General features: G+C 42.7%; 1 protein-coding gene across 1 annotated transcript in view; it reads right to left on the reverse strand.

Annotated features, from left to right (window-relative positions):
* LOC138751787 (myosin-IIIa-like) overlaps positions 1–26,166 on the reverse strand; it is a 93,001-nt gene that overhangs the window by 49,818 nt on the left and 17,017 nt on the right. The window contains exon 3 of the mRNA XM_069914574.1: positions 3,333–3,439. Coding sequence (XP_069770675.1) covers positions 3,333–3,439 — 107 coding nt within the window. The remainder of the gene's footprint in view (positions 1–3,332; positions 3,440–26,166) is intronic.

Here is a 26,166-nt window from a genome sequence, read left to right on the forward strand (position 1 = left end):
GTGGCTTAGTGTAAGATAATGTCAAGTTGCTTTGTGTGCTGTACCCAAAAATATCCTACATCTTTTAATGGGGAGATCCAATAGACAGATGAAGCTGAGGAGCTTCTTTGGAACCTACAACAATTAGATGGGTCATCTCTCTAAGACAGTCCTTACAACGTTCACCCACATTTGACTGAAAAGAGAGGGCATTCAATAAAGTTGCCTCTCTTTGAATAGAGAGATGAACAGAGGTAAAAGTGAAAAAGAAATTGTGCAAAATGTTGAAAATCTCTCTAGTACCAGCCTGGGCAAACTGAAACCAGGAACATCAGGCAGTTACGGTTAGCTCCATAGTCACCAGTACTGCAAAACTGTGCTTCCGTGAAAGTTAAGGGAGGAAGGTTTAGCCGAGGCATCACGGGCAGGTTTCTTTTACACAGAGTTTGAGTGCCTGGAATGTTTTGCCACGGGTGGTGGTGGAAGCTGAAACATTAGGGGCATTTAAAAGACTCTTGGACATGCACATGGAGGAAAGGAAGATAGAGGGTTTTGAATAAAAACACAATAATTGAGAAACTCAGCAGGTCCAACAGTGTACTGCTACGAGCCCAGAAAACCCATAAAGCCAGCAGTAGTAGACATTCACCAAGACAAATGGTTACTTAAACAAAAGTTGCTTTTAATTATCTTTAAACATAAAAAAAGAATCAAACTTTAACTTATCTATTATTAACAACCTAAACTAACTTAATCCCCTTTCTAATTCTAAATGCATGTGCATGTAAACGTGTGTGTAAATTCAAAAAAGTTATTTGGTTCACAGTCCAGTCTCACTTCTCATTCCTCCAAGTTCACTGGTTGCAGGCAATTCTTATACTGTGCACAGAATTTAACATTTATAAAGTTCACCAGGCTTTGGTGCTCGAAAGATAAATGGTTACCGCTCAGGAAGGTTCTTGTTGGTTTTCAGAGAGAGATGTGTTGTTCCAAGACACCTAGAACTGAGGTACTTTCATTAGTCACCTCAGTGTCTTGCTGATGAAACTTGTCCCTTTTAGGGTTCTCCAGATGATAACCTCTTTCTTTCATGTCATCACAGAGTTCCTTTCTGTTTCACTTATTCCAAGTGAAACATTAGACAGCAGGTCCTCTTGCATGAACCACAAGGACTGTGACTAGGCATCTTCCACACTGGGCTTCTAGTCAGCTTGCCCTGTTCAACCCTGTACAAGTGATTTGTGTGTGTCTCTCTCTCTCTCTCTCTCTCTCTCTCTCTCTCTCTCTCACATACACACACACACACACACACATACACACACACACACACACACACACACACACACACACACACACACACACACACACACACAGACTGAGAGAAAGCCTGTTTGACTCTCTCGGCTTACAAAACAACGGCAAATTCTCCTTTCAGACAGCAGAGGCTCCAGCCTACTCTTTCATCTGTGGCCTTGGTAAACAATAATCCATTAGTGATGTTACTTGAGCACTCTTCAAAGCTCTTGCAAAAAGGTGTGAGAAGCCACTATGTCTAGCCTAGCTCCAGCATTTCAAATAAGATCTATTTTAAAGTGTTTGCATGTGACCAATTCTAACAAACCTTTCCCAGGGGCATATGTATATACTCTGTCACAGTACTTTATACGGCAAAGCTAAAGATATGTAACCAACGTTTTGGGTTTGATCCCTTAATCAAGGTATGAAAAAATGTTGGCAGGTGTCCAAACAAAAAGGTGAAGGGGGGGCACATCAGCAAGCAGGGGGAGGATGGATGGTTAGGGGAATAGAAAGGGAAAGGGTGGAGAGCTGAGGAATGGAGACAGGGGGAAGGGAAAGAAGAGAGAATGGAGAATGGAGAATAGGTTATCAGAAATCAGAGACGTTGATGTTAATGCCATCCGGCTGGAGAGTGCCCAGATGGAAAATCAGGTGGTGTTCCTCCAATTTAAAGTTGGTCTTGGGACATGAGGCCATAGACAGACATGTGAGTATGGGAGTTGGACACAGACTGAATTAGTTGGTCAGTGGGAGGTCCCTGTCACTAATGCGGACAGAGTGAAGGTGCTCAGTGAAGCGATCTTCCAGTCTGCACCCAGTCTCTCTGATGCAGAAAAGGCCACAAAACGAGCACTGAATAAAGTAAATCACTCCTACGGATACACAAGTAAAGTGTTGCCTCAATTAAAAATGCCTGTTTGAGGCCTCAAACTGCAGTGAGGGAGAAGGTGTAGGCACTTGTGGAACCTTCTGCGACCAAAAGGGAAGGTGCCGTGGGGGGGGGGGGGTGGGAGTGGGAGGGAGCGATGAGTGCACAAGGGTGTCTCCATGGAAGGGAAGGAGGGGAGGAGAGGGGAAGATATGTTTGGTAGTGGGATCCTGTTGCAATACCATAAATTCTGGAGGATAATGTGTTGGTTGCGAAAGCTTGTGGGATGGTAGGTAAGGACATGAGGAATCCTGTGTTTGTTGCATCTATGGGTAAAGGGAGCCAGAGCAGATGAGCAGAAAATGGAGGTGATGTGGGACAGGACTGAGTTGAAGGTGGTGGAGGGGAAGCCACATTTGTGGAAGATGATCTGAATTGAAATACCTCATCTTGGGAACAGATGCAGCAGGGATGGAGAAATTGCGAAAAGAGAATAGAATCCTTGCAGGGGATTGGGTGTGAGGAAGTGTAGTCGAGGGAGTTGGTCGGTTTACAAGGTAGAGATGTTTTTTGGTAGGAATATGTAGATTAGCACAACATTGAGGAATTTAGGGTGTGTACTGTGCTGTAAGGTTCTATGCTCTATGTTGCTGGAGTTGTGGGTGCAGCTCTTGAGATAATTTAATCGTAATTTTCCTAGCCAAGCGCAGACAATGTTCATTGATGACATTCAGATCAGAAGACTCTCTGTGAACACATCACATTGACATGGCTTCCTGCCCCCCAGAGTCTATATTGTATTGCTTGGCCCATTCTTAGGACTGCTTCATTTTCCATTTGTGCTGAATTCCAAAGACTGGGATAATGGATCTGTGCAGCAGGTTTGAGATGGGCAAAACTACTTCACCACCTGCCACATTATTCCATGGAGAATTTTGAAATTTAGAACAATACAGAAAGCATCAGAATTCAAATCTGCTGATGGCCTTATTAAATCTCTTTGTCAGGTGTCTCTCCAGCTGCTTAATTGTTTATTTTTTAGAGCTCATGTTTTGAAATGTTAAGTGCCAATAAGCTCCAGTTGGTTTTAACACCATCATGCCCATAGTGTGACTCACTGTAATTTCAATGGATACCCTCACAAAAACAAGATGTGAATAAATAGTTGAGCTGGTCATGGACTTACATGAATGATATTGTAGTACGTGCTGTCTTCGGGTGTATTTACCATTTTCAGGGGGTGGGTCCGTCTGGGGATTCTTTGCTGTTTTTGATCACCCACTTTATTGGGACCTAAAGAAATGGAAAAAATATTAACTTTCTGACCTGAGTTTTCTGAGCAAAAACATTTCAGAAATGATAAAAACATTTTGATCTTAGTACACTGAAAGACTGAGTTTTTTTTTGTAAAGATCCCCAGCAATGAAGCTGAAGTTAAGGATCAAATTTTGAATCTCATACTACTCCAGATCAGTCAAGCACTCTTCTTCCTGATCCATTCCCCTTTGAATTTTATCCCACACCTCCCTTATTCAAGGGGCTTTGTTCTCCATCTGAATCTTAGCTCTGGCCTGGCTGAGAGCTCCTTTATTGATCGAGTCCAGTCTAACCAAATTGCTATAAGTAGGGAAATGGAAACTTTTGTTGAATGATCTTGACAAAGGTGACTCTGTGAACATATTATGAAGTTAAAATGATTCGACTTTAGTCAGTTTGATTTTCCTTATTATATATTGGCGGTATTGAATGTGGGTGACTTACGATCGAGGGGCCCGCACAGGCCACACAGGCTGTGGGCTTCTGGACACTGGCTCATGGGAACCATATATCGGAGCCAGGATTCAAGAGGTTGCTGGGGGAAAGAAAGGCTTCCAACTGGCTTGGGCACTGAAGGTTTCGTGACTGTCAGGGTTTTGGATCTGGAGCTTAGGTTGTCAATGAACAGGAATCTGTGCATTTGTGGAGGCTGTCAGAGCACTGGAGGTGAATCAGAGGTCATTCAGTGATGCTGAAGGGACTCTCTTTTGCTTCTTTTTCTCTCATATTGTGAGAGGCACAAGGTGATAGTAATGGTGACTCTTTATCTGCTTTACGGCAGGCAAAAGTTAATCATGTATGTTACATGAACAAATGAACCCCAAACCTATTTCTTTCATGAAAAAAATTCTGGCTCCAAAACAAGATAGAAAATTTGGGTCAGATGCAGATCTTTTACTCCTTTGACTGAGTTTCAACATGTAATTAAATGATTGCTGATCTCTGACCTAACTCTAAGTTCCAACTAGCACCAAAATGTAGGTGTTCTGCTCCAAGCTAACATCCCCAATGTGAAGACTCTAATTATATCTCATCAGTTCCATTGGTTAGACCTCATTACTCATATAGTCAATTACAGACACTCTATTTCAAGTTCTCGCATGGGATGATATCACCAAGTGGCAGATGAAAAAAATATTCAAGGATATTCTGAAAGACTCCTTGCCAAACATGCAACATCCCCACTGATTTCTGGGAAGCCCAGAACAGTTGGAATGACTGACCATCTTAATCCCATATACTGGAAGGACATAGAAGCCCTGCAAATTAAGTGTACCACCTCTTGAACCACTTACCATCCTTCCAAATACTTCCTGTCCTCCCTGTGGCAAAATCTGCAGGCTCACGTTGGTCTTAATAATAAACTCAGCCCATAGGACTGGAATGGAAACAGGTTATCTCCTATCCTGAGAAAATTCCTGTATAATATTGGAGCAGAAGTTTCAACTACCTCATTCTCTGGTTTGTGGTCTTTCATGCAATAGGTATATTGCCCATTTATTCTTCAAATCTACAGCATTTTTTAACAGTTTCATACAGAAGGTATTATTTTTACACTTACTGATTTCATCCATGTTCATCTAAAAAACTTTGATTCCCAATAAAATTACTCATTCCCCTCCCTTGCCCTCCCCATATACTAACTTATTTTTGCACTAAATTTATAAGCTGTTTCAAATATCATTGCTTTCTTTCATCATTTGAATTATTGCAGATATAATGATGCTTTGACGGATGATGGTAATTTAAAACTACATCGTGTTAAATTATTACATTTCCTCATCAACTTTTGTCTCAGCAACACTGGCATTTCAGAGGGTCTCCAGGAGAATGCAATAAATCACTAATCCAATTAAACATTAATTTCCTGTTGGGAAAAGCATATTGCTTTTCTATGTTATTTCCAATGTAGTGAAACAGGTAATAATATAATTACAATTTCGGTAGCATCATTTGCATAGCAGTTAGTGCAACACTACTAAAACACCAGCACCTCAGGTTCAAATCCCGCACTGTCTGCAAGGAGTTTGTACGTTCTCACTGTGTCAGCATGGGTTTCCTCCGGTTTCCACCCACCCTTTAAAAACATAGAGTTTGTATTTTAACTGGTGTATTTGGGAGGCAGGAGCTCATTGGCCTGAAGGGCCTGTTACCATGCTGAATGTCTAAATTTAAATTTAAATAGAAATATCCAAAAAGATTTAACATTATGATCTTTTGTAACGATTAGAAACTTTACAGAACTGCTTATATTTATCAGGCCATCTAGTAGTCACTCCAAAAATTGAACCTCCAGTCATTTCTTCTGTTGAAAGCCATTTTGTGAAAGGAAGAAATTTACTCAAGAAGTAAAGGAAGGAAAATTCTCCTCTCATTTTCTTTTTCTATGTATGGCAGAGAAATGACTGCCAGGTGACAATGGGGAATCAAAGACAAATTATCAAGGCCTAGGAAATTAGGGAGTAGGTGGCCTATAAAAAGCAAGACAGGCAAGGACTGTCTGAATGGAAGTTCCATTCAAACAAGGTGAGGTGGGAGCACAACTAGCTTCGCCAAGGATGGCCAAATCTCTTGTGATTTCAGTCACCATCAACTATATTTGCAGGATTGAATCATGATTCATTATGGTCAAAATTGCAAATCCATTGTTTCTCTTGAGGTACAAGAGTGCTATAATGGAAGGTATTCCACTGGTTTGATAGATTATTCTTCAAGTTAGACTCATTTAGCTCACCACTGTCCACTAAAAGATAGATTGCACATTATCCACCATAGAGCCATAGCTGAACAGTGTGAACAACAAAGATGCATGGCATGACTACAATTGATGAGGACAAGATTCAGTCAGATCACCTTGACTGAAAATGGGAAATGAATTACATCAGGTAAGTCTGGATCATCTTTTTCTGCTAAAAGAACAGATTAACACAGAACTTATATGTAGCATGTAACTAAAAAGCCTAAAGAACTTTGTAGAAGAATTGTGCAATAAAATCTAAATGTCAAACCTTAAGTACCAAAAGTAATAGGAACTTTGAAAAAAAAAGTTAAAGATGAAGAATTTTAAGGAGGAGAAATGAGGGCATGGTTGTCTAGGGTGAAGTGATTAGCACCATTTCACACAATGATCATATCTGGTCTTGGCAACCTGTGGAAAAAAATCACTGGACATCAAATGCCCCCTTCATTCTTCCTCCTGGGCCTGGTGACTTACTTTGGCTCTAAGTTCAGTAACATTGTGCTTTCAAATCATCCCCTCCTTTATATCTGTTGCTATTTAACTTTTTCAACCCATAAAGATACCTGTACTTTCCCCAATTTTGGCCATTTTTGCACCCACAAATGTGGAAAGAGGAAGTCAACTTAATGATGACATTGAATACCAAGGGGAAGAGTCGAGTTCTATCTGGTTGAACCTTGCCATTCTTCACCCTTGTGTTATTTTTCTCAAGCAAGATATTTCAGTAACAGTTGTGTCTAGAGCAATGGTTCTCAACCTTTTTTTCCCCCATGTGAGTGGAAAGAAAAAAATTGAAAACCACTGATTCTAGCGTCATTTCAGAACATCTTGTTTCAAACTTGCCTGTGTTGAAAATCATCCTAAACATATTTCCTTAAAACAACAGATGGAAGAGTAATTGTTGTCCAATCAAGAAGGAGGTGGTTTTTGCGCCTTTTGAAGAATACTAAGGTGGATATGTCTCCAGGGACTGATAGAATCTAACCGACATTATTGAGGGAGACAAGAAATGCTGCTGGGGCCTTGACTATTGTATCCTCTTTAGCCACAGGTGAAGTCCAGTGGATTGGAGAATGGCCAGTGTTGTTTCCTTGTTTTAGAATAGCAATATGGAAAAACCAGGAAATGAAAGGCCAGTGAGCCTTGCATCAGAAGGAGGGAGTTATTGAAGAGGATTATTCAGGGTCAAACACCAATTCTGGAGTAACTCACTTGGTCCAAAGAAGGTAAAGATATATTACTGATGTTTTGGGCCTGAGCCCTTCCTCAAGGTATGGGTAACAAAGAAAAGTGACTGAATTCACAAGATTACAAGGTAACATGATATAGGATACATAATATATGGCCCATTGAGTCATCGAGAATGCTCCGCCATTCTAATCATAAGCTGATCCATCCACCTAGTCAGTCCCACTTGCTGGATTTCTGTCTGTAACCGTTGATCTTTTGACTAATCAAATACCTGTCAATCTCTGCCTTAAATGTACCCAACAATTTCACTTCCACAGACTTACGACTCTCTGACTAAAGAATATTTTCCACATCTCTGTTTTAAATTTATGCTCTTTTTTCCTGAGGTTATTCCCTCTTGTCCTAAAATGAAACATGCTTGCCACATCTACTCGATCCAGAACTTTCAGCATTCGAAATGCCTCAATGAAGTATCCTCTCAACCTTCTGTACTCCAACGAATTCAGTCCAAGAGCTGACAATTATTCTTCATATGCTAACCCTTTCATTCCTGGTATAATTCTAGTAAATCTCTGAACCCTCTCCAATGCTAGCTCGTCTTTTCTCAAATAAAGCACCAAAAATTGTACACAGTGTGGTGATATGTTTCCTCCATTGTATATAGTTGTCATTGTCAGTTGTATATATGGAGCTGTCCTGCCCACGGATGACTCCTCCCCCATGATCCTGGGCCATAAAGGTCGAGCCACCTTTCCCTTGCTGCCATTCCTATCCTGGGATCCAAGCCAGCAAGGTTCTTCTGTGTATTAAAGCATATTGTTACCTCAGCTTGTCTCTGTGGTTACTGGTCGTGCCTTACACACAGTACTCCAAGTGAGGTCTCAACAGTGCTTTATAAAGCCTCAACATCACATCCCTGGTCTTGTATGCTATTCCTCTAGAAATGAATGCCAACATTGTATTCACCTTTTGCACCTCCGGCTAAACCTGGAGGTCAACATTTGTTGTATCCTGCACAAGGACTCCCAAGACCTTTGCACTTAGGAATTTTGAATTTTATCCCCATTTAAATAACAATCTGCTCATCTATATCTTCTACTAAAGTGCATGACCATACACTTTCCAACATTGTATGTCATCTGTGATATGCCATAGATATAGACCAGACAAGGTTTATACTAATACTGGGCTTTTACTAACTGACTATAACCAGCGTTGTCTCCGCTCCATCCTCAACATCCATTGGAGCGCTTACATCCCTAACGTCGAAGTACTCGAGATGGCAGAGGTCGACAGCATCGAGTCCACGCTGCTGAAGATCCAGCTGCGCTGGATGGGTCACGTCTCCAGAATGGAGGACCATCGCCTTCCCAAGATCGTGTTATATGGCGAGCTCTCCACTGGCCACCGTGACAGAGGTGCACCAAAGAAAAGGTACAAGGACTGCCTAAAGAAATCTCTTGGTGCCTGCCACATTGACCACCGCCAGTGGGCTGATAACGCCTCAAACCGTGCATCTTGGCGCCTCACAGTTTGGTGGGCAGCAACCTCCTTTGAAGAAGACCGCAGAGCCCACCTCACTGACAAAAGGCAAAGGAGGAAAAACCCAACACCCAACCCCAACCAACCAATTTTCCCCTGCAACCGCTGCAATCGTGTCTGCCTGTCCCGCATCGGACTTGTCAGCCACAAACGAGCCTGCAGCTGACGTGGACTTTTTACCCCCTCCATAAATCTTCGTCCGCGAAGCCAAGCCAAAGATAACCAGCACTAAACTGGCCAGTGGGAAAGCATACCAGTAGGGTGGAGTATCTCTACAGCCATAGCCAATAGCAAGCAGTCAGTATAATATGCCCCCCATTACACCATCACAATCTGCCACCTCTTTGCCCATTCTCCTCATCTATCCATGTCTCTGTGGCCTTTTGATATTCTCAGCACCATCTCCCCTACCAACTATTTTGGTATCATCTGCAAATTTAGTCATGAAGCCTTTTATTCCATACTCTAAATCATTAATATACAATGTAAAAAGAAATGGCCCCAACACTGGCCCTTGCTGAAGTCCACTGGTAACCAGTTACCAAGCAGAATGGATCCCTTTATTCCCACCTTCTGGTTCCTGGTGATCAGCAATGCTCTACCCATGCTCATATTCTTCCTGTAATAACATGGACTCTCATCTTGTTTAGCAGCCTTGTGTCTGGCATCTTGTTGAAGGCCTTTTGAAAGTTCCAATTCACATCTCCCGAGTCTGTCCTACTTGTAATCTCCTCAAAAAATGACAATAGGGTTTTCAGGCATGAATTCCTTTAAGGAAATCATGATGGCTTGTGCCTATCTTTTCATGCACTTCCAGCTATTCCATAACTTCAACCTTGACAATCGACTCCAAAAGCTTACCAACCATTGACATCAGGCTAATAGGTCTATAATTGTCTTTCTGCTGTCTTGTAAAACAGAAGAGGGACTTTCACAATCATTGTCCACAAAAACCATTGATTCCTGGAAGATTATTACCAATGCCTCACCATCTCAACAGCTACCTCCTTCAGAACCCGAGGGTGCATTCGATCTGGTCTGCGAAGAATTATCTACTGTAGACTATTTAGCTTCCCATGTATCTTCTCTCTTGTGATCTTGACTGCACTCACTTCTCATCCGAGAAAGCCATAGGAGTCTGATAAGTTACTAATGTCTTCCACGATGAAGATTGATCCAAAATATATATTCAGTTCCTCTGCCATCTCTTCATCTCCCATTACAGTTCCTCCAGCATCATTTCCTATCAGTCATATGTCTGCTTTTGTGTCTCTTTTACTCTTTATATATTTAAAAAAGCTTTTAGTATCCTCTTTGATATTACTTGCTGACCTCATTTCATAATTCATCTTTTCCTTCCTAATCACCTTTTTCATTGTCTTCTCTAAGTTTTTAAAAGTTTCCCAGTCCTGAATCTTCATACTTATTTTGCTCCATTGTATGCCCTCTCTTTTACTTTGGCTTTTAAAGGCTGGGGAAAGAAAGGAGGAAGAATGGGAAGGGGAGGACTACAGACCAACAGACAAAAGGTGTTAATTGTATATGATAAGAGGAAAGGTGGGAGTTGGTTTTGGCTCTGTGAAAGGAGACAGAGAAAAAAGGGAAGAGCGAGAGAGAGTGTGTGTGTGTGTGAGAGAGAGAGAGAGAACTATAGGAATGTAGACCTACATGGGGGAGGGGGTGGTTTATGCCATCCAGTTGGATGGTGCCAAGATGGAAGCTGAGGTGTTGTTCCTCCAATTTGAGGGTGGTGTCCATCTGGCAGTGCATGAGATCATGGACAGACATGTCGGCAAGGGAATGGGACAGGGAATTGAAATGGATGGCCACTGGGAGATCCATGCTGGTGTGGTAGATAGAACAGAGGTGCTCAATGAAGCAATCATCCAGACTGCATCCATAGAACCAACTCATTTCTCACTTTTCCTTTTATCATATTCAGTGATCATCTTTTGCCTGCTGGTCTGTCCTCCTCCACTTCCCATTCTTCCTTCTTCCTTTACCCAGCCTTTAATTTAGATGCCTGTCTTTTTTCACTCATATCTTGAGGAAGTGCTCAGCCCAGAAACACCGGTAATCTATCTTTATCTCTGATAGACACTGTGGAACCCACTGAGTACCTCCACCATTTCTGCGATTTGACTACAATCACTGCATCTGCAGACTTGTGTGCTTCTCTCCAAGATTATTTGAGGCCACATCTTTTAATGTTCTGTGTTACTGATTTGGATTACAAAATAAATGGCTTTGTGGCTAAGTTTCCATATGATAAAAACATAGGTGGAGGACTAGGTAATGATGAGGAAATGGAGGGAAACCTAGATTAAGAGAATAGGCAAAGAAGTAGCAGATGAAATACAGTTGGAAAGCGTATGCTCATGCACTTTAATAGAAGAAATAAGAGAGCAGGCTATTATTTGGATGGGGAGAAAATTTTAATAAATTGGAGGTCCAAGGGGTCTTGGGGTCTTTATGCAGAATACCCTAAAAGTTAACTCCAGGTTGAGTCAATGATAAAGATGATGATGCAATTTTTGATTCATATCTCAAGGAATAGGATATAAGGGTGATGTGGCTTTATAAGGCATAGTGAGGCCTCACTTGGATTATGGATACAAATGACTACTGGCCAGTGACCAGACACAATGAAGAAGTGTTTTGAGAGGATGTTGTCAAAGCACATGAGTTCTTGCCTGAGCAGCAACCTGGATCTATTCCAATTTGTCTACCTCAGCAACACGTCTACGGCAGATGCCATCTCACTGGCTCCACATAAAGCTCTGGAACACCTGGACGGCAAAGATGAATACATCCAGAAGCTCTCTATTGGCTGATTAGCAAACTCCAAGTCTTGGGCCTCAATAGCTCACTGTCTAATTGGATCCTGGATTTGCTCATCTCCAGACCCCAATCAGTGCGAACTGGCAAGAACATCTCATCCACTATCTCCATCAGTACTGGAGCACCAGAGGGCTGCCTAGCCCCCACTCTACTTGCTTTAAAACTACAACTCAATACAACAACACCATCTACAAATTTGTTGATGATACCACAGTAGGTGGGTTGCACAAAATAGAGTGATGAGTCCGTATAGAGCAAGGAGCCTGAAAACTTGGTTGCATTGTGTTCTCTCACTCATTGTCACCAAATCTAAATAGCCATGTTTTGAAGTTGTGGATAATGATGAATACAGCAGGATATTGATCAGTTTGAAATATGGACTGATGTAATTTAATCTGAACAAGTATAAAATTGCAATTTGAGAGGTTAAATATAAAGGGAAAGTATACAGTAAATGGAAAATCTCTGAAGATAACTGATATAGAAAGAGATCTTGGGCTGCAAGTGCATTAGCTCCCTGAAAGTGGCAACAGAGATATATATAGTGCCCTTCATAATGTTGGGACAAAGACACCTTTTTCCTTTCTTTGACCTTTATTCACGACATTGCAAGATGAAAGCCATTAGTTAGCCACAGAAACGATGGCCAGATTTTGGTTTGCCAAGAAGTATTTAAAAGAGCCTGCAGATTTCTGGAAAAAAGATCTTGTGGACTAATGAGACCCGTATCAGAGTGATGGGAAGAGAAAAATGTGGAGGCGTAAAGGAACTGCCCAAGATCTAGAGACTACTACCTTTGCCATGGTTTGCATCTTGCACTGTAGCCTCTTTATTTCTGTTCATGAAGTCTTCTGCAGACAGTAGTCATTGATCCACACCTCCTTCCTGAAGAGTGTTTCAGATTCGTTGGACATACATTTGGGGATTATTCTTCATTATGATGAGAATTCTTCTGTCATCAGCAGTGGAGATCTTCATTGGAATACCAATCCCTTGGTGATTACTGAGGTCACCAGTACGCTCTTTATTCTTAATGATGTTCTAAACTGTTGATTTTGGTAATCCTATGGTTTGGGTGATGTTTCTTACTCTTTTATTTTTGTTTTTCACCTTCATAATAACTTATTTGACTTTCATTGCCCAACTCTGGCCCCCAGGTTGATAAATAGCAGGTACAAAGGTGCTTAGAAGCAAGACTAGCTTTCTTATATCTGCACCAATGAAGCAATTAATTGTACATGAGGAATCACAAACACCTGTGAAGCAAAATGTCCCAAACATTATGGTGCCCTCCTTTTTTTTGTGGAGGGGAGGGAGGAAGCAATGTAAAAAAAGTGATGTAATTTCTACATTGCCAAATCAAAATCTATACAAATAACCTGGAATAGACTCTTTAATTACATGTGAATAGTTTACTTACAAATTTAAAACTGGGGAACACAGGGGCAAATAAAGGAAAAAAAGTGTCTTTGCCCCAAACACTATAAATTGGGAGTTAAAGAATGAGCATTGGGTGCTTGCCTTTATTGGTCAGGGCATCGAGTGTAAAAGTTGGGAAGTTATGTTGCAGCTACACAAGACTTTGATTCAGCCACATTTGGAATATCATGTGCAGTTCTGATGGATGTGTTCATGGAAAGATGTGCAGGCTTTGGAGAGGGAGAAAATAAGGTTCACCAGCATATTGCTCAGATAAGAGAGCATCAAGTATAAGGAGGGGTTGGTCAAACATGAACTGTTTTCTCTGGATGTTGAGAGGTGACCTGATTGCATAGCTAGGGTAGTCTTTGCTCTGAGTGGAAATGTGAAAATATCAAATATTAGAGGGGCAGAATTATGGTGAGAAGGTAACTATTTAAAGGAGATTTGCAGAAGTCGAGCTTTTATTAAACAGAGAGCAATAGCTGCCTGAAATACACAGCTAGGGGAGGTGGTGAAAGGAGATATGTTAGCAATATTTAAGAGGCATTTAGACAGACAGATAAATAATAAGTGTTTAGAGGGTTTTGGATTAATTTAATTTGGCATCATGGTTAATTCTGATATCATGGACTGAAGGGCTTGTTCCTGTGAATACTGTTCTATGTTCTATTTCCAGATCACAAAACCATCTACATTTCATCCTTGTGCTGTTAAATAGTACAATTTGTCTGTGCAGTAAATAAAAAGTATTTTTGGAGCACAGATTGACTAATATATCATGCCCAGACTAGATTAATGCTCATTAATGATTAGACCTTCCACCGACCATGTTTTTGTTCAGCAGAGTGGTGGGCAAATATCCTCATGTTTGGTTATTGGCCGTAATATAATGTTGAGAACCAACTTCATGGACAACACTTTTTGGACTCTTGTTCTATCTACCACATTCATAAGATCTTGGTCTTTCAACCCTGATTCAATTTTCTATGGATTTCTTTAATACCTTGACAGATAATGCTTCACCCTAACTGAACAGGTTGGCAAACTGATACGCTCAGTAAGAAACAGTCCTGCTGACTCTCTTTAATTTACCAGTTAGACCTATTTTTGGTGCTTTCTTGTACAAAACACAAAATAAACTTAATACTTCCAGTATCATTCTCACAGTTGCAACTTCATAATGTCCCTTCGAGCTGTCACAGTTTGAAATAAACGACTTATGTCATGTCATTGAGAGCATAAATTGGAAAGGAAAACAGATGGCTCAGAAGGAATCTAATTTTTGATTCATTCCCTGCAGCCTCAGGGAGCTGTGAGATTTTGTGTATGAGGCCAAGAGCTCTTCCACTGGCAAGGGCTTGTGGATGGATTTTTCTGTACGATGCACTTCCACTGGAATCCTTTCCAACAACAACAAGTACTTGTGCTTATTGCAGCCCTTTAAAACACAAAAGGCTATCAAATAACATTTCACATCAAAGATAGTGTGAGGACAGGTGTACCAAAAGTTGCTAGAGAGATTTGTTTAGGATAATATTAAGCAGGGGTAAGGGATAAAGACATTAAAAGGTTTCTGGAAGAGATTCCAGAACATACACATGAAAAACCAAAGGTAACATTGTCCATGATGAAAAACAGGTTGAGCTGAGTTATCCAGAGCCTCAATGCTCAAGATGGGAACCTACGCTGCAACACCCTGACAAACAGGAATGACCGGCAGTTTTATTTCCCAGAAATCTTACAAAACTCTAAGCTGGCAAGGTTCATTTTTCTGAGACTGTTTTCACGTCGCTGCTAAAATCACTGGTCTATGGTCAACAATTTCATCTTAGGTGGGCTGACTGCAATTTGATGTTTCAATTTCATGCACTACCCCAAAGGTACAGACAGAAAAATACAGCCAGAGGTTTTTTTTAATGCCAATTGTCGACCAGTCACCATAGTGACAGACACAAGTGTAAGCTTTAATGGAAGCCTAGAATTAGTGTTAGTTATTGTGACCTCATGCCTGTTCTCCTCCCCTTGCCTCTCACTCTGACATTTTATTCAGGAGCTTGCTTACAACTTGATTATACCTTGATGAAAGGCTCCGGCCCCAAACCGCAGTATCTTTATCTTTAAAGTATGCTGTTGAACCTGCTGAGTTTCTTTGGCATTGTGTTTTAACACTGAAATATAAAGGTCTGTAGTCTCCAGAAAATAAAGCAGTCAGTTCTGTATGAAGTTGTTAGGATTTATCCCCATAACAGTCGGGAGGCATGGAATTCTCACGCTGGTGCATGTGAACACAGAAGTGCAGTATTCCTGCAAGGCTGATCACCTTTATCCCTCTGACTTCATTTTAGCATTGGATGGATCAGAAAGTCCAGTGGCGACTCTTACATTCTGTTTTAATACAGCAACTAGACAAACATTTGTACCCATTAAACATATGCCAGCTTAGACTTAGCTTGGGTTAAGCAACTCCATTATTTTCAAAGATGTGAGAGTGAAGGACTTATGTCATGTGAAGGAGGTCATTTATATTACTTCTTAAAAGGCAAGTTAATTTAAATGTATTTTTAAATGTATTCAAGTTTTTTTAGGAATATAGTTTGATTCATTAAAACATTTTAATTTTAAAATATTATTTAATCTTGAATATCTCTGACATTCATGAATATTTAAAAATGATCAACTTCTTATCAGAGCTCCCATAGCCAGTGGGCAGTGATGTATTTTACTCTCAAAGTATTTCTGTGCAACTTGCATCACTCCCATGAGGTCAGAAACAATGTTAGTGGAGTGAATTTGGATTATCAGTCATGTTTATATTAAATGTGAACTATTGCTCCCATTTTCAATGTTTCTCTTCAGGATTTTGAGGATACTAATCCTAGAACTTTTGTCAAGGTTTCCAAGACAGCTTTCCAGAAATTATCTAGCTTTGAACATGACCATATGAGTTAAGGGGGCTATCTCAGCTTTGCACCTATCACAAAGATCACCTATCACCTATTAGATTGTGAAAAATACGGGCCAACTTATCTTTAGGCATATGTGCCCAATGTACCATCTTGGACTGAATCAAGGAAAGATGGGAACAAATTGATGAAGTATTTATTAGTCAATAAATATGATCCCATTGATCATCTGGAAGCAATTCTTGGGATTCCAATTTCCAAGCACCTTTAGCTTTATCATTAGCAATTGGTCACAAGTTAAGTAATGAATCATATATTGGACCCTATTTTTGACCTGAAAAAGGGTAAAAAATGCAGAAATTCCCTAATTTGCAAACACCTAAAAAAATTTGCTCAAATCATATTTGTCTGATAACTGATTGAAAAACATTAAACATTCTCCTGCAAATCGGTCTAAAAAGGTTATTACTCCTTTCGTTTCCCACATTGAAAACACCCAATCAATCAATGATGTTTTAAAAAAGAAATTAATACATATTTTACTAGATAAGAATTACAACCAAATCTATTAACTGCTATTTTTGGAATCACACCAGCGGAGTATGGGCATATGCCAGTTTCCGCACAGCTAATACTTGCCTTTTCAACATTATTGGCTAGAAAAGTCGTATTACTTAAATGGAAGGATCATAACCCACCTACTCTAATGACTCTCTGCTATCATGTCATGTTTAAGTTTGGAGAAAATCAGGAGTCGGACATTTGATACATCTTTTAAATTTGAAGAAGTTTGGGAATTGTTTATCCAATATTTCCCTATAGTTTAGGGAAAAACTTATACCAGATTCTCTCCTACTTCCTTATGCTAAATTTTGTTTTAACCTGGAAACCCTTTGTTTTCCTACTTCACTCTCAGAATGGAGCCCAGTCCCTCTATCCTTTTTATTTAGATCAGTATGAGGGGATCTTACCATAAAAAAATCTTTCTCTTTTTTGCTTTCAGTTTTACAAGAGAAGAAGAAATTTATGGTTAATATGTAGTTGTTAAATACTAAAATGTTCTTTTCCTTCTTTCTTTGGCTTGGCTTTGCTGACGAAGATTTATGGAGGGGTAATGTCCACGTCAGCTGCAGGTTCGTTTGTGGCTGAAAATTCCGATGCGGGAAAGGCAGACACGGTTGCAGCGGTTGCAAGGGAAAGTTGGTTGGTTGGGGTTGGGTGTTGGGTTTTTCCTCCTTTGTCTTTTGACAGTGAGGTGGGCTCTGCGGTCTTCTTCAAAGGAGGTTGCTGCCCGCCGAACTGTGAGGCACCAAGATACACGGTTTGAGGCAATATCAGCCCACTGGCGATGGTCAATGTGGCAGGCACCAAGAGATTTCTTTAGGCAGTCCTTGTACCTCTTCTTTGGTGCATCTCTGTCTTGGTGGCCAATGGAGAGCTCGCCATATAACACGATCTTGGGAAGGCGATGGTCCTCCATTCAGGAGACATGACCTACCCAGCGCAGTTTGATCTTCAGCAGCATGGATTCGATGCTGTCGGCCTCTGCCATCTCGAGTACTTCGATGTTGGAGATGAAGTCGCTCCAATGAATGTTGAGGATGGAGCAGAGACAATGCTGGTGGAAGCGTTCTAGGAGCCGTAGGTGATGCCGGTAAAGGACCCATGATTCGGAGCCAAACAGGAGTGTGGGTATGACAATGGCTCTGTATACGCTAATCTTTGTGAGGTTTTTCAGTTGGTTGTTTTTCCAGACTCTTTTGTGTAGTCTTCCAAAGGCGGTATTTGCCTTGGCGAGTCTGTTGTCTATCTCGTTGTCGATCCTTGCATCCGATGAAATGGTGCAGCCAAGATAGGAAAACTGGTTGACCGTTTTGAGTTTTGTGTGCCCGATGGAGATGGGGGGGGGGGGGCTGGTAGTCATGGTGGGGAGCTGGCTGATGGAGGACCTCAATTTTCTTCAGGCTGACTTCCAGGCCAAACATTTTGGCAGTTTCCGCAAAACAGGACGTCAAGTGCTGAAGAGCTGGCTCTGAATGGGCAACTAAAACAGCATCATCTGCAAAGAGTAGTTCATGGACAAGTTGCTCTTGTGTCTTGGTGTGAGCTTGCAGGCACCCCAGATTGGAGAGACTGCCATCTGTGCGGTACTGGATGTAAACAGCGTCTTCATTGTTGAGGTCTTTCATGGCTTATTTCAGCATCATGCTGAAGAAGATTGAAAAGAGGGTCGGTGCGAGAACGCAGCCTTGCTTCACGCCATTGTTAATGGAGAAGGGTTCAGAGAGCCCATTGCTGTATGACCCGACCTTGTTGGTTTTTGTGCAGTTGGATAACCATGTTGAGGAACTTTGGCGGGCATCCGAGGCACTCTAGTATTTGCGAAAGCCCTTTCCTACTCACGGTGTCAAAGGCTTTGGTGAGGTTACACACTTGCAAATACATGAATGTAATGTAACTCTCCTCTTGTATATACGTACAATATAATTCAATGAACAGATTGCAAAAGAAAAGAAAGGATTTTGAGGATAGATCAATGGCAAGTTCAAACAGCTTGTTGTTCCAAAGATTTACCAACTCATGTTTTTGAAAACTATCTGCTGTTGGAGAAGATACTGGAATGTCTATATGGTCAGCCACGTAGAGAAGACATCAAAATAAATTTCTTCACTAATAGGATAGGGAATCTTTGAAAAAACAAGAAACTGAAGATGCTAGAATCTTTGGCTAACAAAAAAATCTGGAAGACTCAATGAGTCCTATTGTATCTGCCTCCACTACTGTTGCCATGCACTCTCTGTGTGGCAAACTTACCTTTTACATCTTTCTTGTATCTACTTCCAAACACCTTAAAACTAGAACTCTTAAAAATGAGATTATTTCATAAATAGGCAGTAGTACCCTTGGTAGACTCAATTGCAATTGTTTTCAAACTTTTTCTTTCCACTCACATACCACCTTACGTAATCCTTATACCAAAGGTGTCTGTGATTAGGAAGGGATTATGCAAGGTGGTATGTGAGTGGGGAAAAAAGATTGATAACCATTTATTTAGACCTAATTGGTACTGAAATATTTAGCTTGAAAAAAATTGTATTCTTTGAATATTTTATGTAAAATTTCCATTGTAGCGGTGCTATGGCAGCACTACAACTCCCAGGAGGCATTGAACCGGCTATGTGATGTCAGTGCGTGATGACGTATGTGTGCTAATATGCTGCGTTACATCACTCAGCCAATGGGTAGCCCAGAGACATGGCACACGGCCTAATGGGCCCATGGTATAAAGCTGAGGTCCCAACCGTGTGCTCTTTCTCTCTCCCCCGCGACCACTGTAAGCATAGCTAGCAGCCAACTAGATATTTATGTCAGTGGAATAAAGCTGTGTTGCCCCAAGGTGGTTATTGGTATGTTCCTTTGGCACAGCCTGCCACAATTTATTACACTCACATTTCTCTCTTATGGAAAGAGAGAAATCAGGGGCAAGGATTGAGGTTTTTGATTGGGGAAAAGCTAGATTTGAGGAGATGCGAAAGGACTTGCAGGGTGTGCATTGGGACAATTTGTTTTATGGGCAGGATGTAGTAGAGAAATGGAAGTCTTTTAAAGATCAGATTTTGAGAGTGCAAAAGCTTTATGTTCCTGTTAGGTTAAAAGAAGGGGCAAAAGGTTTGAGAGAGCCGTGGTTTTCAAGGAATATTGGTTCGAAGAAAAAGGGAGGCGTACATTAGATATAAGAAGCATGGAGTTAAGGAGATGTTTGAAAGATACATTGAATGTAAGAGGAATCTTAAGAGAGGAATTAGGAAAGCTAAAAGAAGGTACGAGAAAACTATGGCAAGCAGGGTGAAAACTAATCCAAAAGAGTTCTACAAATATGTTAATGGTAAGAGGAAAGCTAGAGACAAAATTGGTCCCTTAGAAAATCAGAGCGGAAAACTGTGTGTGGAGCCTAGAGAAATGGGGGAGATATTGAACAGTTTCTTTTCTTCGGTATTCACTAAGGAGAAGGATATTGGGAGATGTGAGATAAAAAAAGCAAATTGGGTAAATATGGGGAATATAGAGATTACAAAAGGTGTAGTTTTAAGGCTTTTGAAGAATATAAAGGTGGATAAGTCTCCGGGACCAGACGGGATCTTTCCCAGGACATTGAGAGAAGTGAAGGAGGAAATAGCAGAGGCTCTGGCGGTAATTTTCCAAATGTCATTAGATATGGGGATAGTGCCAGAGGATTGGCGCATTGCGCATGTGGTTCCGTTATTTAAAAAGGGTTCAAGGAGGAAGCCTGGCAACTATCAGCCTGTAAGTTTGACGTCTGTGGTATGTAAATTAATGGAGAAAATTCTTAGAGATAGTACTTATAAACATCTGGATAGACAGGGTCTGATCAGGAGCACTCAACATGGATTTGTGGGAGGAAGGTCATGTTTGACCAATCTGATTGAATTTTTTGAAGAGGTGACTAGGAATGTGGATGAGGGTAGCACAGTGGATGTTGTCTATATGGACTTCAGTAAGGCCTTCGATAAGGTACCACATGGAAGGTTAGTTAGGAAGGTGCAGTCTTTAGGTATAAATTTTAAGATAGTCAAATGGATTGAACATTGGCTGAAAGGGAGAGGCCAGAAAGTGGTAGTGGATAATTGTCTGTCAGGTTGGACGCCGGTGACCAGTGGTGTGCCTCAAGGATCTGTATTTGGCCCATTGTTGTTCGTTCTATACATTAATGATCTAGATGATGGGGTGGTGAATTGGATTAGTAAATATGCAGACGATACTAAGATAGGTGGAATAGTGGATAATGAAGAAGGTTTTCAAGGATTGCAGAGGGATTTGGGCTGCTTAGAAAAGTGGGCTGAAAAATGGCAGATGGAATTTAATGCTGATAAGTGTGAGGTGCTTTATTTTGGTAAGAACAGGACATACGTGGTAAATGGGAGAGCATTGAGGAATACAGAAGAGCAGAAAGATTTAGGAGTGACGGTACATCGTTCCCTGAAGGTAGAAACTCACGTGAATAGGGTGGTGAAGAAGGCTTTTAGTATGCTGGCCTTTATCAAACATTGCATGGAATATAGGAGTTGGGAGGTGACGTTGAGATTGTATAAGACGTTGGTGCGGCCTAATTTGGAGTTCTGTGTGCAGTTCTGGTCGCCTAAATATAGGAAGGATATAAACAGAGTGGAGAGAGTGCAGAGAAGGTTTACCAGAATGTTACCTGCGTTTAAGCATCTAGAGTATAGGGAGAGATTGGACAGATTAGGTCTTTATTCTTTGGAGCGTAGAAGGTTGAGAGGGGATTTGATAGAAGTATTTAAGATTATGAAAGGGATAGACAGAGTGGATGTGGATAGACTATTTCCGTTAAGAGGAGGAAAGATTAAAACAAGAGGACATGAGTTAAGAATTAAGGGGCAGAGGTTTAGAGGTAACATGAGGGGGAACTTCTTTACTCAGAGAGTGGTAGCTGTGTGGAATGATCTTCCGGGAGAAATAGTGGCGGCGGAGTCAATTGTATTATTTAAGAAAAGGTTGGACAGGTATATGGATGAGAAGAAGATGGAGGGTTATGGGCATTGTGCAGGGAGGTGGGACTAGAAAGGGGTGTTTGGTTCGGTGCGGACTAGAAGGGCCTAACGGCCTGTTTCCGTGCTGTAATTGTTATGTTATGTTATATGTTAAAAATGGCCAGCAAGCAAAGATCACACTTGACCTGGGCCATCCCACCCAAGCACGAGGAGGAGATTGAGGAGGAGGAGCGAATCCTTCATGGTTGAGTCATGTGTGAGCCACGTCCCTCCCCACCTAGACCTGGTGGAGACTGGCTCAAACACAGAGATGATAGCGAGGACGCTGGACTCTCAGCCCTCAGCGCATGCCTACTAGGTAAACCCACTCCCCGGGGAGCCCTCAGCCCCCAGTCCCCAGCCCAGGCGCAATCAGGGCACCTAGAAATTAATCAACGGCAGCACCTCTCAATGATGCTATAGTCAGAATGCCTGGAACTAGACCCCCGGGCCCCCGGCGCACGCAAGCACTTCAACCACTGGAGACATTGTTTTCTGAACTACGCTCGTGTGATGATGCCAGCTGCGCACCCAGAAGACCTTTTCATGCTGCTAGTGGCCGAGATGGGAGACCACCTGTATGTGTTAATCCAGGACTGTGCCTCATACAGGGAGGCTATGGACATGGTCCAGTCCCACTATCTCCAAGGGGAAGGCGAAGTACATGTGAGACACTGTCTCCTGACCAGAAGACAGAAACCAGGGAAGTCCTTATGGGATTTCATGCTCTCATAAGAGCCTTAGCACGGGCATGCAACTTCCATGTTAGAACCCCATGACAAATAGCGCAGTACCTGATGAGGGACACACTGGTGGTGGGGGTCCAGTCAAACAAAATCCGCCAGTGGCTGTTAGAACAAAACACGGTGTCCCTGAAAGAAGCTGTGAGGGTGGCAGAGGCAATGGAGACAGCTAGAAACAACCTTGGGGAATACCTCCCCGACCACAGCACCAAGCCCCCCCCCCCCACTCCAACACTACTAGACTTGCTGGCACCCAGCCAAGATCGGGCTGATAATGTTGAGACAACAATGGCTGAAGCAGCGGTGGCTCAGGTGGATGCGTCTTGTAGATGCCAGTTCTGTGGCCAAAATCCCCACTCCCGGGCATGCTGTCCGGCAAGAGACATGGACTGCTCAAAATGTAGAAAATGAGGCCATTATGCTTGGGTTTGCAGGAGTCAGCGGGCAACCGCCAAGACCCATTGTCATGTAAAAGGGCAGCGGGATAGCTTTGCTTCTTCCCCCGGTCAGCCAGGAAGAAATGCAGTGTACGCCCAGAGGGAGCGGGCATCTTGGACCCGGGATCCAGAGGAGGAGCGCCCTGACTACAGAGACCACGAGGAGACTGAGGAGTACATGCTGGCTTTCCTCAGGATCAATCAGGTGAGTCCACACAATTTGACAGAGGCTACAGTCTCCATGTGATAGAATGGATTGAAATTTAAATGTCTGTTGGGTAGCGGTAGTACAGATAGTTTCATAGAGCTGAAATTAGCCAAAGACCATGCGTTCCCCATAATGCAACAACCTTTCAGTGGAAGTAAAGGGGTACTGTGTGGTGACACTAGAAATTAAAGGGAGGGAGTATAAGGACTTCCATCTACTGGTCCTGAAATAGCTCTGCACCCCGGTGCTGTTGGGATTAGAGTTCAAGTGCCAGCTGGAGAGCCTAACGGTTGTCCACAATGGATCACAGCCCCCACTAGTGCTTACAAGCCAAAAGAGCTGTGCGCTATCGGTCCTTAATATTGAGCCACCCACTTATTTACCCACCGCACCCCAGACTGTACACCCATAGCCACAAAGAGCAGGAGGTATGGTCCCAGAGACAGAGCTTTTATTAAAACGAGACATGCCGAATTGCTGCAGGTGGGCATCATTGAATCCAGCAACAGCCCATGGCGAGCCCAGGTAGTTATAGCAAAGACGGGGGAGAATCTACATTTAGTGGTCGACTACAGCCAGACCATTAATAAGTTCACACACTTGGACACATACCCTCTCCCCTGGATTAGCGAGATGGTGAATACGATAGCCCGGTATAAGGTCTGCTCCACCATCGACCTCAAGGCTGCGTACCACCAGGTGCCCATCAGGAGGAGCGACCGGGCCTATACGGCGTTTGAAGTTTATGGCCGACTCTATCAGTTCCTCTGACTCCCGTTCGGAGTCACTAATGGGGTATCACTGTTCCAGAGGGAATGGACCGACTACCGCCTGAAGGCTCTTTTCCCGTACCTGGACAATGTTAGCATCTGCGGGCACTCGGTGAGCGACCAGAATGCAAACCTAAAGAGATTCCTGGAGGCAGCTAAAGAACGTAACCTGACATACAACAAAGACAAGTGTATGTTTGGGGCTAGCAAGCTGGCTTTGTTGGGTTACATAGTACAAAACGGGGAGGAGGGACCAGATCTGGCTCGCATGCAGGCCCTGATGGACCTACCCATCTCCACTATGCCCAAATCACTCAACAGATGCCTGGGCTTATTTGCCTATTATGCACAGTGGATATCCCAGTATGCAGACAGAGCCCGTCCACTGATGAGAGCAAAAGAATTCCCTCTGCCCAGTGAGGGAGTCCAGGCATTTAACAGCCTGCATGACCATTTGGCACACATCACCATGAGGGCTGTAGATGAAACACTCTCTTTCCAGGTGGAGACCGATGCCTCAGATGTAGCCATAGCAGCCACCTTGAACCAGGAGGGACACCTGGTGGCTTTCTTTTCTTGAACGCTGCAGGACTCAAAAACCATACACTCAGCAGTGGAAAAAGAGTGGAGGCAGTAAGGCACTGGAGGCACTACCTGACGGGCAGCTGCTTTACACTGGTCACAGACCAACAGTCTGTAGCTTTCATGTTTGACAACCAGAACAGGGGGAAAATTAAGAATGATAAAATCTTATGTTGGAGAATCAAACTGTCTACTTAGTCATATGATATCCAATACCACCCCAGTAAGTTCAATTGACTCCTGAACATGCTGTCCAGGGGTGCTTGTGCAGCCACTCAATACATGTCCCAGCTGCAAAACATCCACAGTGAGCTGGGCACCCTGGAGTGACCAGGATGTTCCACTTCATTAAAAATGCCAACCTACCATTCTCCACAGAAGAGGTAAGGACTACAACAAAGGGTTGTCGTATATGTGCGGAGTGCAAACCACAGTTCTACCGCCCACCTGAGGCAGCCCTTATCAAATCCACTTGGCCATTAGAGCATTTCAGCATTGATATTAAAAGGCCCCCTCCCGTCCACCAATAAAAACTGTTACTTCCTCACTGTGATAGATAAGTTCTTCCAATTCCCCTTTGCCATCCCCTGTGCCGATGTGTCCACAGCAGTAGTAATTAAGCGCCTGAAACCCATCTTCAGCATGTGTGGATATCCTAACAATATCCACACAGACAGGGGGACAGCCTTCATGATTGCCGAGCTGCAGCAATACTTTTGAGAGACGGGGACTGTTACCAGCCGTACCACAAGCTACAACCCCCAAGGGAACGAGCAAGTAGAGAGGGAGAAGGGTACCATTTTAGAAGATGGTCCTTCTGATACTAAAGTCAAAGGACCTCCCGGTATCCAGGTGGCAGAAAGTGTTACCTAAGGCATTACACGTGATATGTTCGTTATTGTGTACTGCCACGAACATGACCCCACATGACAGATTTTTCTCTTTCACAAGTAACTCGGAGGTGACATGTTGGATGATCTCACCGGGCCCGGTGCTGATCAAGAAATATGGCCAAATGCATAAGATGGACCCACTGGTCGAGAGGGCAGAGCTGATCCACGCGAACCAGAACTACGCATTTGTGACATTCCCCAATGGGAGGGAGGACTCCATCTCCATTTTCAAGGGACCTGGCACCAGCCGAAGAAGAGGAAGAACCAGAAGAACCCAGCCTGACCCAATCAATGTACCATTGGTACCCTTCCAAGCACCCACAACCCCTCAGCCACATCACAGAGGCTGAACGCCACCCCCTAGGGATCCCCAACCCACCCAGTATACCCACAACACCTGGCTGAACAACCATTCCCCCAGCCCAAACCACACACCCTCCCTAGGAGGACCCAGAGGGTGCAGAAACCAAAGGTACACCTGGACGTGAGGAATACCAGGACTTTTTTTTAAAGAGGGTGAATGTGATGAAATGCTGCATTACATCACTCGACCAACAGGTGGCCTAGAGACACAGCACCCAGCCTAATGACATCCGACCACCAGGCAAGTCCAAAGTGCCAATGGTATAAAGCTGAGGTCCCGACCGTGTGCTCTCTCTCTCCCTACCCCAGGACCTCTGTAAGCACAGCTAGCAGCCAACTAGATATTAATGTGAGTGGAATAAAGCTGTGTTGCCCCAAACAGAATTGTGCCTGTGTTTTTCTTTGGCACAGCCTGCCATAGTCTGCGAGGGTCGAGCACATGATTCTGGCTTTTAAAAAGTTGAGCGGGTGAAGAAGAGTAAATCAGTTTGATTCACT

This window comes from Narcine bancroftii, chromosome 1 (assembly GCF_036971445.1).
Source record: "Narcine bancroftii isolate sNarBan1 chromosome 1, sNarBan1.hap1, whole genome shotgun sequence".
Lineage (NCBI taxonomy): Eukaryota > Metazoa > Chordata > Chondrichthyes > Torpediniformes > Narcinidae > Narcine > Narcine bancroftii.